The 15,208-nt window shown below is 37.9% G+C and overlaps 1 protein-coding gene across 2 annotated transcripts in view; it reads right to left on the bottom strand.

Annotated features, from left to right (window-relative positions):
* Positions 1-15,208, bottom strand: part of WASL (WASP like actin nucleation promoting factor) — a 66,499-nt gene that overhangs the window by 4,751 nt on the left and 46,540 nt on the right. For both annotated transcript variants that reach the window (XM_066362582.1, XM_066362581.1), the window contains 5 exons: positions 14,193-14,361; positions 12,732-12,774; positions 11,363-11,516; positions 7,707-8,233; positions 2,921-3,029 (listed from right to left, as the gene is read on the bottom strand). In XM_066362582.1, the coding sequence (XP_066218679.1) occupies positions 2,921-3,029; positions 7,707-8,233; positions 11,363-11,516; positions 12,732-12,774; positions 14,193-14,361 (1,002 nt within the window). The remainder of the gene's footprint in view (positions 1-2,920; positions 3,030-7,706; positions 8,234-11,362; positions 11,517-12,731; positions 12,775-14,192; positions 14,362-15,208) is intronic.

Consider the following 15,208-nt stretch of genomic DNA (forward strand, 5'->3'; position numbering starts at 1 on the left):
CAGTACCCTCAGTGGTGTAGAGAGAGATGTATAAGAGGATAAACTGAGACCTACTACAGATGTTCAAATTACAGCTGGATATTACCTGACACCCAAACAGGTTGTAAAGGCAGTGAGAAAACACTAACAAAAATTAGAGAAATCATATTTTTTATAGCAATGTCACTAAAAATTTGTATGTCTTGAAAGAACAGTTCAGCTAACTTTTCAGCACCAAACAGGTCAGAATGTCATTTTTTCAAGAGAAAAATTTGGTCATCTGTTGATTAGAAGAATGTAAACTAGCAGATGAATGTTTTCTAAATATATATTCAGAGAAGTAAACAAGTCTAGGGAAACAAAGGCCCCTTTCATCATTAGCTTTAAAGGCAAGGTTGTAAAAATACAACCGGCATACTGTTAAGCTACCGATTCTAGTTATAATTCCAGTGTTATAAGTTATATAGTTATAAGTTAAAGTGTTATAAGTTATATAGTTATAATTCCAGTGTTATAAGTTATATAGTTATAAGACCAGCAGGGACCTACCGACACTGAGCTATAAAAAGAAGAGCGGGCTGTCCGCAAACCCACTCTCTTTCTCTCCCCGTTCTTTTCTTGCTCCGCCGGGTCAACAAGGACCTACTGCTGCTGAAGCTTCAGTGCCTGTTCTAGTTCTCTTAACATATCTGACCCAGATAATTACCTTATCCTTTTTCAAAAATTTCTTCTGGCTTCTAATATATCACCTTCCAGCCCCAGCCCCAGCCCCAATCAGACCAATTCTACTTACATCCACTTCTTTGCTGACCTCATCCAACTGTATAACTTTAAATACTGGACATATGATTGCAAATTTGTATTAACAGTCCAGACCTCTCCCCTGAATCTCAGACTCATAACCAAGCCTACTCACATTTACATTTGCATTTTTAGTAAGTATTTCAAATTTAATATGTATGAAACTAAACTCCTAATCTTTTTGTCCAAAGCTGCTGCTCTCCCTAAATCTTTGCTCACTCTGTGAATGAAAATTCTACCCTTTTAGGTGCTCACATCAAAAATGCTGGTTTTTCAAACCTCACTTCCAAGCCATCACAAACCCAGTGATCTCCACATTCAAAATATAACTAGGTCCCACCACTTCTCACTGGTGTGCAACTTGATTCGAGCCTCCATTATCTCTTGCTTGGATCACTGTCACTCTGTGCTAAGAACCTTCCAGTGGTTCCTATCACATTCATGGCCTCCAGTCTCTTCCTACTGTCCCTACTGCCTCTGGTTTTTCATTCCCTGTACTCTTTCCCTGCCTCCATTGCTCTAGCCTTGCTGACTTCTTTGTTGTTTTTTGGCCCCAGGGACTTTGCACTTGCTGTGACTGTCACCTGACATGTGAGCACACTTTGCTAGTTTTCTACATGGTTCACTCCCTCCCTGAACTCCTTTTCAACTGTCATCTTAGCTAGGTCCCATCACCCTGTTTCCAAATGAACTTCTTCCCAAAGCCTGTAACTCCCTGAATCTCCCTTTTCTCCTGAGTGTACAACATCATTTTATATGTGAGACAAATATATATATATTTTGTATTTTTCTGAAGCTGGAAATGGGGAGAGACAGTCAGACAAACTCCCGCATGCGCCTGACCGGGATCCACCCGGCATGCCCACCAGGGGTCTACGCTCTGCCCACCAGGGGGCGATACTCTGCCCCTCCGGGGCGTCGCTCTGTTGCGACCAGAGCCACTCTAGCGCCTGGGGCAGAGGCCAAGGAGCCATCCCCAGCGCCCGGGCCATCTTTGCTCCAATGGAGCCTTGCTGTGGAAGGGGAAGAGAGAGACAGAGAGGAAGGAGAGGGGGAGGGGAGGGGTAGAGAAGCAGATGGGCACTTCTCCTGTGTGCCCTGGCCGGGAATCGAACCCGGGACTTCTACACGCCAGGCCGACACTCTACCACTGAGCCAACCGGCCAGGGCCTCGATATATATATTTTTAAATGTGTTTTGTTTACTTTATGTCTTTCTCTCACTGGAATGCAGACTCTATAAAGACAGGGATTTGTTAATTTTATAATTATACCACAATAAATATTTGTGGACTGAATTAGCCTTTCTTTGTAACATTATGGGGACAAATATGTCAATTTAAGGAAAACAATGCTGCTCTGAGATCTTAGATACCTACTACATCCTTGGAGAAACAAAGACAAGGAAAACAACACTGACTGAGCACCCACTATGTGCCAGGCAAGCTGCTGGTCAGTTACATATCACTTTATGTAATCTTCACATAAATCACAGGATTTATGAATTCTCTCCATGTAACAAACAAGGAAATTGAGGTCCGTCTAGAGTCAATGATAGATTTAATAAAAATGAAGATCTGATTCGGTACATCACACTGGAGAAGCCCCTATATCAGCAAAACCCATGTCCCCACTTTCTAAAAAAGGTATATTTATTTATATGTGGTATGCACATGCTTAATAAAAGCCTCAGGATTTAGTAGTTTATTCAAATAAACCTTTTAAGAAAAATGATCAAAAAAAAAAGAACAAAAAACTAGGATTTTTAAGCAAACTGCAGGAACAGTATAAATTATCTAATTTCTGAGCCACACTGTCACAAATCCAGGAATGTCCTCACTCTATGTCACAGGAATGTGAGGAATGCATGCAGGATCCTCAGGCCTGCTCAGAGCTGTCTGCCAGCATTCGGTCAGTGTGCCCAGCACAGAAAACAAAACTGCCACTTTCCAAGGCTGGTCTTTCAAATTATCGTTACTGCTGTGACGGCCTGATACTTCAGACAGACTAGTCACAGTGGCTATATTCTGCATCAATAAGTTAAGACAATAGCAGGCAAGAGCCAGCAAAGACTGAGCCATAAAACAAAATAGAACTCAAGCACCCAAATATATTAACTACACACACAACATGCAAATTACCTGAAGAATGAATGGCTTTGCTCCTTTTCTGCATCACCTCCATCAGTGCGCCCACAATGCCGGAAGTGGGGGCAGGTGTCGGTGCTGTGGACTCCTGGCCATCAGACACCTTGGAGAAGAAAGTTAGCAAAATTCAGTAACAAATCTTTTGCAAAAAATTTTGTCTTCAGAAGTCTTACTTTCTTGGCACCAGTTCTTATTTTAAAGGAAACAAACAAATAAAACAAACAAAACAAAATATACAAAAACACCAAGGAAGCCCAGGACAGGATTAACTAAACTAGGAAGAAATAAGCTACTACCTTAAAAGAATTACTCAAGATGTATTTCTACTTCTTAATATATAAGCCATCAATATATTTCCAAGTTTAGAATAACAATCAAGTCCTTTCTTGGTGAACAGAGCCCTTGCAGCAGGTTAGTGACTTCTGTCCATTTCAGTGGACAGAGCCTTAGCCGATGGACCTAACTGGAACACCATTTCATAAACTAAGACTTTGATTCCTAGGGTGGTTAGGTGAGGAGTACACTGAAGAAAGCTAAAAGCAACGGAGAGACTGACGTCCTCCTAGAAAAATGCAGCTTCACAGTAATTTAAAACGAACCTCCTTCTCATAGCATGTAACTTCTCTTCAAGACAAGCTGGGTAGCTTTCAAAATGTTCCCATTGCACAAGGCAACTACCGTAATTTACTAAATATTTTAACACAACACTTGGTTCAGAATATTTTTTTTCTTATTTTCCTCAACCTTAGGTGCATCTTATAGAGCGAAAAATATGGTAACTACAGTACTTTTCTCTGCTACAAAGTACATTTGGGGGGGAAAAGCCAACATCACAGACTCTCTTTAAAAATCTAATTTCTACAAAAAAATTATCCTTAATTCCAATGCTCATATTAAAAAAGAAAAGATACCAAAGTCTATAGAGATTCAGGAAGAAATACAATTTAGAAAGTACTGCTCAAGTGCACTGTAACTAAAATGAACACCTATTTACATAAAATAGTCATGTTAATTTTGTCTCTGGACTTCTGTATGGTATCAATATTAGTGTAAGTAAAAATGAAACAGCACAGTTGTACTATGCACATTTTAATATAAATAGATAAATATAATTTAAAATTCTAAATCATTTCCCAAAGAAAAATTACTTTATTAGGACAAACTTTACATTTTAGTCTTTACAATTCTTTTTTTTTTTTTTTTTGTATTTTTTCTTAAGTTGGAAACGGGGAGGCAGACAGACTCCCGCATGCGCCCGACTGGGATCCACCCAGCATGCCCACCAGGGGGCGATGCTCTGCCCATCCGGGGCGTTGCTCTGTTGCAACCAGAGCCATTCTAGCGCCTGAGGCAGAGGCCATAGAGCCACCCCCAGCGCCCAGGTCAACTTTGCTCCAATGGAGCCTTGGCTGCGGAAGGGGAAGAGAGAGACAGAGAGGAAAAGGAGGGGTGGAGAAGTAGATGGGCGCTTCTCCTATGTGCCCTGGCAGGAAATTGAACCCGGGACTCCTGCACGCCAGGCCGACACTCTACCACTGAGCCAACCACCAGGACTAGTCTTTACAATTCTTAATACCATCTTTCTGGACTTCAATATCTTTTACTTTTAAAATATTCAAATTAGTTCCCCATAAGACTCACTCATTCAGTAGCATTTAGGTTTTTAGAGACTGTATATTAACTATTACTGTAGAGAAATGCCACAAATGAAAAAGGTCACAGAAACAGTTTTGGAACTTAGACTGGCAGTACAGGTGCTGAAAGGAATTTGACAGTGGCCGGGAGAATCATTCTGCCTCCCTCCCGCTGGTAAAACGAAGCCAGAGGCCAAGCCGGAGCACGGCAAGGCACCGCATGGCACGGCACGGCAGGGCCCGCCACTGTCACAGGCAGTTTCTGAAGCACGTTCCTGGACACCGTGCTCTCTGGGGGACTATGGACATGGAGTTCAAAGTATAGGGAGGTAAATGCTTAATACTTCCTGCCAGCCTTTTAAGGTATATCTGTGGTTTTATGTTAGTCATATAGATGAACTAACTTAATGATTCATATAGAATATTTAAAAAAACAGAGCCAGAGAAATTCCAACCACAGATCAATTTTGTTAAAAAATGAAGTAAAATTGTGGGCTCAGATTACATGTTTAACATGTTAATACTTCATTGATTATGCACTTCAAATGCAATCAAAAGGAAAGTGATCATTTAGGATAAAAATGGCCTATTGTACTACAATTAGAATAAAAAACATTTTTTTCTGTAAAAAAAATTTGAAGAACAATTTATAGAGTATTTACTTATTTATTTGTAGTGAGGGTGGGATGAGAAAAGGAGATGGGGAGAGGAATTAGAAAATATAATTCAGCCCAGGCTGGTTGACTCAGTGGTAGAGTTAGAGTGTCTGCTGGCATGTGGATGTCCTGGGTTTGATTACCAGTCAGGTCACACAGGAGAAATGGCCATTTCTCCACCCCTCTCCCTTCTCTCTCTCTTTCTCTCTTTCACTCTCTCTCTGCCTCCCACAGTCATGGCTCAGTTGGAATAAGTTGGCCCAGGCACTGAGGATGGCTCTATCGCCTCACCTGAGGTGCTAAAATAGCTTGGTTGCCAAGCAATGGCCCCAAATGGGCAGAGCATGCCCAGTAGAAGCTTGCCAGGTAGCTCTCCCCTGGGGCGCATGCAGGAGTCTGTGCCTGCCTCCCCACATCTCACTTAAGGAAAAAAGAATTATATATATATAATTCACCAGCTGTTTAAATAAAGAGAACACAATTATATTCGTTAAAAATAAACACCTTGCCCCGCTGGTTGGCTCAGTGGTAGAGCATCTGCCTGGCATGCAGGACTCCTGGGTTCAATTCCCGGCCAGGGCACACAGGAGAAGCGCCCATCTGCTTCTCCACCCCTCCCCCTCTCCTTCCTTTCTGTCTCTCTCTTCCCCTCCTGCAGCCAAGGCTCCATTGGAGCAAAGTTGGCCCGGACACTGAGGATGGCTCCATGGCCTCTGCCTCAGGTGCTAGAATGGCTCTGGTCGCAACAGAGCAATGCCCCTTATGAGCAGAGCATCACCCCCTGGTGGGCGTGCCGGGTGGATCCCAGTCGGGCGCATGCGGGAGTCTGTCTGACTGCCTCCCCATTTTCAACTTCAGAAAAAATAAATAAATAAATAAATAAATAAACACCTTATTTTCAGTAAAGGAGAGAAAAAAAGCAAAAGTTAGATGTAAAGAAGAGAGGAAACAGAAAAGAGAAACAAAAGGATAGGTTAGAAGTGGGCGATGGGAATGAGAGTGACAAAGAAACTACCTGTATTACAAGGTCAAAGCTGAAAGTAAATGACCCTATTAAAACGTGTGATTCACCAGGGCTGTGGTCACCTTGACGCTAATTCTCCCCACTCACAACTATTCAAAGCTCCTCATTGGCTGAGGATGCACTAATTTGCACAAATGGGAAGAGAGGGTAGGATATCAGCTCACAAGTGGATGGAGGTATCAGCCTGAACACGTCAGCAAAAGACCCATATATATTTTAAAACTCCTAAATTTCTTGAATCTGTGCTATGCTAATGTTTAAATGTTTTCATTCAGTCAGTGTGTTCCCTCCCTATCCATCATTCCTTTTGAGAAAGTTTTAATTCTCTACACCTCCAAATAATTTTCAATTAAAATCCCCTTCCATCACCACTGCTTACTCCAGAGAAAAATCTACCGTCGATTCCCTGTCTGAAGCCCCGCAGAGCAAACATTCCTCCTGGAACTGAGAGATTACATATACAGACCTAGAAGGAAGTTGTGAATGTAGTCAGTTTGGGCTCTAGGACAAGGATCAGCAAACTTCTGCTCATGGGCCAAATCTAGCCTGTCCCCTGCTTTTGTATAACCTTAAAGCTAAGAATAATATTTACGTTTTTAAATGGCTGAAAGAAAATAAAAAGAAGAGTGTTTGTAGCATTTGAAAATTATATCAAGCTCAAATTTCAGTGTCTGTAAGCTGTAGAGAACACAATCCCTCACGCGATCTCTTTACATGCTCCTTCTGTAGAGCGTATGTGTGTCTGGAACAGCAGCAGAGTTAGGTAGTCATGACAGAGACCGCATGTCCAACCAGCCTAAGATAGTCACTATGTGGTCCTTTCAAGGAACAAGTCTGCCAAATCTCTGTGCCAGAAAATGAATAATCGCTTCATTCATTTCAGAGAATCCAAAATGATCAGCCATCACCGTCAGAAATTCTATTAGAACGCTTTCAATTTTCTGTGGAATCTGATGCACTATTCATCTAAATTTACAAACACAGAATTGAGAGTTATGGTTTCATGAAGTTACTGATTTGAATTTACCTAGGGAATCAAAGTTGGTTTCAAGTAGGGCTAGTTTTCCCCATAGCTTAATTGAGATTTTTCTCTAAAGACCTTTTATTCAAAAGTGAAGTATAGAAAAATAAATTATAAACATACTGTAAAATGCCATTTATATGAAGTTCTAGAATAGGAAAAACTACTCTATGTTGCTAGAAGCCAGGCCAGTGATTCTCCTGGGGAGGAGGACTAACTGGGAAGAGGCATGAAGGAACTTGCTGGGTGATTATTTCAATACAGAATTATGGGTATAAATTTGTACATTTTACAGGGTATCGAAATATCAGCAATTCATAGGTTAAAAAACAAATACCATGAGAAAAAGTAAAAAAAACAAAACAAAACAAAACCTTTCAAAGATGTCTTATAAATTACTTTAAAAGTCCCGAACAGTCTAAAATGAAAAGAACAGATCACTTACAGATTTCAGCTGAATACCCTGTCGGATCTGGTCTAAAAGTGCATCTCTCCCAGAGCAGGACACCGGTCGACTGTTCTGTTCCACTTTTTTTAGTTGAGCACCCTCTCTAATTTGATCTAAAAGAGCTGCTTTGTTTCCCGCAGGAGGTGGAACTTGATGGTCACCATCAGAAGGGAGGCCAGGGGGAGGCGGTGGCCCAGGTGGCGGTGGAGGTGGTGGCGGTGGAGGTGGAGTCCCTGCCCCTCCCCCTGGCACCGACAGAGGCGGAGGAGGTGGTGGAGGCCCCGAAGGTGCGGAGGAGGGAAGGGCTGGAGGTGGAGGAGGGTACATCCTATTTGGTGGCGGTGGAGGGACTCCCACACCTGGCCTGGATGGAGGTGGTGGTGGGGGTGCAGCGGTAGGAGCTCTTGAAGGTGGTGGGGGAGGAGCACCCCTTCCTCTGGCGGGAGGGGGCGGGGGGCCTGAGCTATGTGGTGGTGGAGGGGGTGGGGGAGGCCCTCCCCTCGATGGTGGTGGAGGTGGTGGTGCTGAAATAAAAGCAAAAAAGAAAAAAGCATGTTTTTCCCCCATAAACATCAGACTGAAAAAGTAACTCACTTCAACATGTATATATAAAGACAAAGCTAATGTAGCACAACCTACTAGAACTTATTCAAAGTAATCTGAGTTAAACACAAATACCATATTTTTCTTTTAAAATATCAGCCTTTGTCACCTAATCTACATTTGTACTTTATATCCTATATTTTCTCTCTACATAGACTGTATAACAATACATATATTACATAAATATATTGTATATAATATAAAAATGATACATAATACAATTTGCTATATTAATATATAACATATAATGACTAATATTTCTACAAGATGGTCAGTACTAGTGCTGTGCATTTGGGTAAGACCACTTGCTCAGCTGAAATGGTCAACTACTTAATCAGTAGACAAGAACTATTAAATTTACTTGAGAATTTCTACATGCTACAAAATTTAAGTTATTAATAAAATATTAACATTATTCTCAGAGTAATAATATTTTAAATCTTATTACACTTAAGTGAAAATATAACATATAACCAGTTCAAAGTACAAATTTATTATATTTCTAGATGCATGATTTTACCAATATATACATATTAATATAACAGTGAACTTCATTATTTCTCCATTTTACAAAATTGAATGAAAAAATTAACTATATTTAGAAGTAGATAGATCCTAGAATCCATAACGGTATTCATGTTTATTGATACAAACTGCAATATATATTAGTGGACAGCAATAATGCAATGACACCAAAGAGGAAATTCAGGAAACATTAAAGAACTGCTCTCATGCACTCGTATCAAGATAAAGCAAACAGGAAAATGTTATTCAACACAAATGAAAAACCTTACAGGAATGCTGACAACTCTGAATAGGCATTTACAGGACTAAATGTGACTTTATGTTTAGTCCTGCCCCCCCCCCAAATGTACAAATGTAAGTATATTTTGCATAGGACATTAAATAACGCCAAGGGTGAAAAGCAATCACTACAGGTAAGTATAATAAGTAATAAAAACAATAGCAGTACTGTGGATAATGGCAGTCTTTAAAAATCCACAGAATTTCAATAAAGTTATCTAAATTAGACAAAATATGATCTGTGACTCATACAGAAAATTTTTTTTCTTTTTTCTTTTAAGCATCTATATGCCCAAAACATTAGTTTGAGTAGAGGGCAGAAAACCTCACTAGATGTTAAATTTGGTGGCAGGATAAATGAACTCTAGCTTCTTTGAAAATGAACACATCATAGCATGCATAATTTAGTGCACAGGGTCAAGTAACATCCCATATACATACCACTCCATTGTGGAGGACCTGCAGGCAGATTATTGTGAGTTAACAGACTTCAGATAATCACACATAACATGAAAAAAGATACAGTGGAAATCTCAAGCCTAGTACTTTTTATAAACCTGATGACCTCAATTTAAAAAAATTAAGTATTAAGAGATTTGCTTCAATAGCTATTACACACAACTTCTTAAACTTCTCCCTCTCTGATTTTTTTCATACTTCTAAAATCATTGTAAGCTCTGCCTAGAAAATATTTCCTTAATAAAAGGAAATACCTTTTTACTTTCTCTATTAAAAAAAAATGTACCTTTCATAAAAACTGGTGTCTAAAAGGTTCCGCATTAGGAGGTAGGTTCTTGAATATTATAACAATTTACTTTGTTCCCAAAGCTGTTTATTTAATGCTCATCTCCTTTTTTGTTTGTTTTAGGTAATTTAATTGAGGAAAGGCCTTGAAGATTTTGATATTTTAAAATTAGTTAAAATGATGAGCAGTGATAATAGTTTAAAAAAACCAATCAAGTTAATTTAGTCAACTCTTAGTTACAGGTATTCAAGTGAAAGGGTTGTAGTATGGATGGTCTAATAAATGTCAACAATAATTTATACTTATAAATTCAGAGTGTTCAGAAAGACCGTGAGCATCAGCTGGTGGTAGAAGGTGCGGGAGAATGGTAGTAGTAGAGAAAGAGTCAGGAACATGCACCTGAGGTCTCCCACCATGTGTACGTTGATAGCAACTGTGGCTTATTCTGTGAGCATTCATAACAACAATGATACAGTGCTCAAGATATTCTTATTAAAAATCCATAGAATCTGGAAATGTAATTTTTTCACAGAATAAGATAAATTAGCGTCACTCTGGTTTCAGTGGAACCAGCCTTGTGCTTCCACAATAGTAATTATGACTGAATACCTGTTTACATGTTTCCACACTGGACTACACAGTTTCTGAGGGCAGAAACCATATCTTTATACTGTAATATCCTGAATAGAGACTAGTGCTGGCATAGTAATATTTATTGAATATATGAATGAATAAATGAATCAATCAAAGATTAAAGGAACATCAGCAGTGAAATAGATTCAAGTCAGTCAAACACCTAAGTTAAAATGACAGGTAAATTCTTTAGAACGGTGTTTTGATTAACTAGAGCTTCTGCTTTGCTAAACTGTTCATTATAAATATGCAAAAACAAAGAAGAAAAGCAGAAACAAATAAATAAGGTGGCAAAGAAATGATTGTTATATTAGAAAATTTAGTTACTGTATTCACATTTTACTGTGATAATCATTAGGATACAACTAAAACACAATGTGCTTTGACCTTAAAAGTTTGCAAATTATTTGTGCTCTCAGGCACTAAAGGATAAATTTTATGCTTTAAGAAAAAATGTATTTCAAAATAAATAGCAATATTTTCATTATTTATGTCTGAAAATCCTTACATTTTACTGAGTAGGTGATGATTATATTTGAATTACTACTTCTGAATTAATAAAAACAACTTTTATGGCATCCAGATTCATTAAGTAAAATATTAGGCAACTGTACGTTTTTATTCAAAAACAGAATAGCTAGAAGATTCTGTAAAACATTTTAATAATAAGCAAAACTTTGTCATGTGTTTTAGTTATACCAAAATAAAGTAAAAACATAGAACACTGGGCCAAACTAGTTATGCACACACTGCAACATTTGCGTAAGGAAAGCTCATCATAATAATATTTGTAGTTCCCTTCCGTGAAAATGACCTCAAGATTCAAAAGAAAAAATAGATAGGATTCCTGAATGAAAATAAAAGTTACCTTGCCTTCGTAGTTCATTTTTAACAGCTTCAACACCTCCAGTTTTTTCAATGAAATCATATATAACTTTTGATGTTTCTCTGTCTTTAAGTTGGGCTTCTGAGATTCCACACATGTCAAAGAGATTCTTCAGTTCTGGATCCAAATTATTCAGCTACAACAGATAAAATAACTGCTAACTGTAAACTCTATCCCAATTTTTAAAAAGCATAATAAAATTTAATTATCTGTGCTCTTTATAAAATTAGTTTAAGTTTATAAACTTTTAATATGGTTATATTATTTATATGCTAACTATAGTTTATCAAAAAAAAAGAATTGATTTCATACTTTATCTCATCTCTTTCTTGTTCCTTACCTTTAAAAATAGGACATCTCATTTAGGTTTTTTCTAACCCATGTGACCCAGACATACTTAATGCCCACCTAGTAAGATTATCCCAAGTGAGATTTAGTTATATTAAAAAAAAAAGAAAATAAATGTGAAAATCTGAGGGCACGACCTCCTTATAACCCCAAGTATACTATACAATGCCCAACACAAAGAGGCACTCAAATGCTTGTGGAGTTAACATTGTAGTTATACTAAAAATAGTAAGCAAAAGCATTTTTATCCTCAATCACAAACATTTCTTTTTTTAAAGATTTTATTCATTTTAGAGGAGAGAGAGCGAGAGAGGGAAGGGGGGGAGGAGCAGAAAGCATCAACTCCCATATGTGCCTTAACCAGGCAAGCCTAGGGTTTTGAACCAGCAACCTCAGCATTCCAGGTTAACGCTTTATCCCCTGCACCACCACAGGTCAGGCCCAAATATTTCTTTTCAAAATAATTTTTCCAAATTCTATCTGTCAAATGTGAAATACATAATAATTAGGTACCCAAAATAGAGATAAAACATTAAACTACTTTTTTTTTTTTGCCCAAAGTTTCAACCATATTGCTCACAGTGCTATAAATTAGTGAATGGTGAAATTGCCAAAAAGAAGACTAGAATGAGCCCTGGCCTGTTGGCTCAGTGGATAGTGTTGGCCCGGTGTGCGGGATGTACTTTCCAATAATTTGGTGTTAATTTATTTCCCTGAAATAATTATTGAGCAGAAATCATTTCCTTCTGTTTGCTTTCAAAACACAGGGGTTTACTTATACAGTATGTAAAGCCAAGGCTCACAAAACTTTCTCTCTATAGACTTAGCCATGAATGAGAACAATACTATGGTTTCAAACCTCAGTGGCATATGTACATAAACACAAGCACATCCAAATAAATGCTAAAATTCACAAAAAAAATAATAAAAACAAAAATCTAAAAATACACCATAACATTGCCACATATTTAGAGTAATGTTTATGGCTTGAAAAGACACTTACATCGAAGCCAGTATTCGGATCCCAACCAACATGTCCAATGTGCCTAAAGTAAGATAGCAAAAAAAAAAAAAAAAAAAAAAAAAGAGGCATTAAAACATGATGTATATTAAATTCAATCCACCCACCAAACTGTTGGCCTTAACTAATAGTTTTCATAGACATAACCATTAACAGGAAAAACTGTACAAGTGGTCAGGAGATCAAGATTCTAGCCCAGGCTCTGCTGCTAACTGAGCCTTAACAATTTTCCATAATGTCTCTGAGCAGTCATTTCCTTAACTGTCAAAGTAGCATAAGAATATAAGCATTACAGATATGAGAGCAAAAGAATTTTGTAATGAGCTAATAAAATAAGGCTTGCTAGACAGTTTGTGTCTCCCTAAAATTCCTATGTTAAAACCTAATTCCTGATGTATTTAGAGGTGAGAATTTAGGAGGTGATTATGTCATGAGGGTGGATCGGTCATGAATGGGATTAGTCCCCTTAAAAAAGAGACCCCAGCAACGGCCCAGACGGGCGGAGCATCGCCCCCTGGTGGGCATGCGGGGTGGATCCCGGTCGGGTGCATGTGGGAGTCTGACTGCTTCCCTATTTCCAACTTCAGAAAAATACCAAAAAAAAAAAAAGAGAGAGACCCCAGAGAGCCCCCTTGCTTTCTTCCAATGTATGAAGACACAGCAAGGAAATAGCTGACTATGAACCAGGAAGCAGGACCTCACCAGACACCAAATATTGATCCTTTGATTTTGAACTTCCCAGTCTCCAAAACTGTAATAAATAAATTTCTGTTGTTCAAAGCATTCAGCCTATGGGATTCTGTAACCGCTGCCCAAACAGACTAGGACATTACCTCTAACAATTGCCAAATACCATTTGTTATAGAGCAAGGTAAGAAATCATTTTTATGTCCAACAATTATGTAAAGAAACTTGATCTAATTTTTTTCTAATGAGTGAAAAAGTAAAATAAGGCTCACAGAAAGACTGCTGAGCAACAGCTTTTTTTTTTTTCCTACAGAAGAGAGAGAGTCAGAGAAAGGAACAATCATTAGTTTCTCGTTGTGCACTACTACACCTTAGTTGTTCATTGATCACTTTCTCATATGTGCCTTAACCGCATGCCTTCAGCAGACCGAGTAACCCCTTGCTCGAGCCAGTGACCTCGAGTCCAAGCCGGTGAGCTTTTGCTCAAACCAGATAAGCCCGCACTCAAGCTGGCGACCTCGAGGTCTCAAACTTGGGTCCTCGGCATCCCAGTCCTACGCTCTATCCACTGCGTCACTGCCTGGTCAGGCAGCAATAGCTTTTTTTAAAAGTTACAACACAAACTATAACTAAAATGTATATAAGTGATAAATGTAAGGGACCTAACAAAAAGAAAATAAAATTTTCTAACAAGTAAAATCAAGAGCTATAATGAATAAGTAAAAAATAAAGATAAAAACAAAAGAACTGTCTTACTGGAAATTACTTGGTGTTCCAATATCTGCCTTGGTTAATCTCTTCTTTTTAGCTTTTCCTTTTTTCTTTTCTTTGGTATGGGAAATGTTGTTGACTTGTGGACCACAAAATCTATTGGTTGTGATTTCTGGATTTTTTATGTCAACTGTTGCCATAGGTAGATTAGGACCTGCAAATAAAGTCAAAATAATATTAAAAGGATATAATTTAAGATAACAATTATTACAATCATAATATATAATTTAAACATCATTTTTTTCTGAGGTAGGACTTCATTGTTATAAAGTATTTAAATTTTAAACTTGTGGGCTTATTTTTATGAATAATGAAAAAAGTGCTGCCTAAATTTAAACAACCTGTAATAAGTACTTAAAAACATTATCATAGATACATTATTTCAAAACAAACATTTTTATAACATTAAGTCTCTGGAGGAATATAACTTTTCAACAAGAATTTACATCTATTTGGTCTGGTTCTTAAATTTTGAATATGACAGTCTCTTATCCAAACACATTAGTCACTTAAGTGGTACATATAACTTAAGAGTAGGAAAAGAAAACTAAAAAAAGCCAACTATGTTTAAATCTAACAAAGAAATCTAGTCTTACCTCTGTTTCAATTTTAGTAGCCAACGAGTAAAAAAGTACTTATGCAAATTATTGCTATTTTCCCCCAAACTGCCATATTTAAGTCCAGTAATATTTTCCACATCAGTTTGTGTGTGTGTGTGTGTGTGTGTGTGTGTGTGTGTGTGTAATAAAGAGCTCAAAATTTAAGATGAAAAAGATTCTCAAAACACTCATTTTCTTAAATGATCAACAGTAAAAACATCTCAGGTACCTTCAGATGTTATTAATAGCACTGTTAGGAGTTACACTAAATGTAGCACAGAACCTGTTTTATGATTTACAAAAATATTCTTGGTCTTAAAAGCATAAGAGTCTGAACGAAATGTATTCAATTTAAAAGTTCCTTATAAAGTTACTTGAAGGGCAACACATGTTCCTTAGAGG

This window comes from Saccopteryx leptura, chromosome 2 (genome assembly GCF_036850995.1).
Source record: "Saccopteryx leptura isolate mSacLep1 chromosome 2, mSacLep1_pri_phased_curated, whole genome shotgun sequence".
Lineage (NCBI taxonomy): Eukaryota > Metazoa > Chordata > Mammalia > Chiroptera > Emballonuridae > Saccopteryx > Saccopteryx leptura.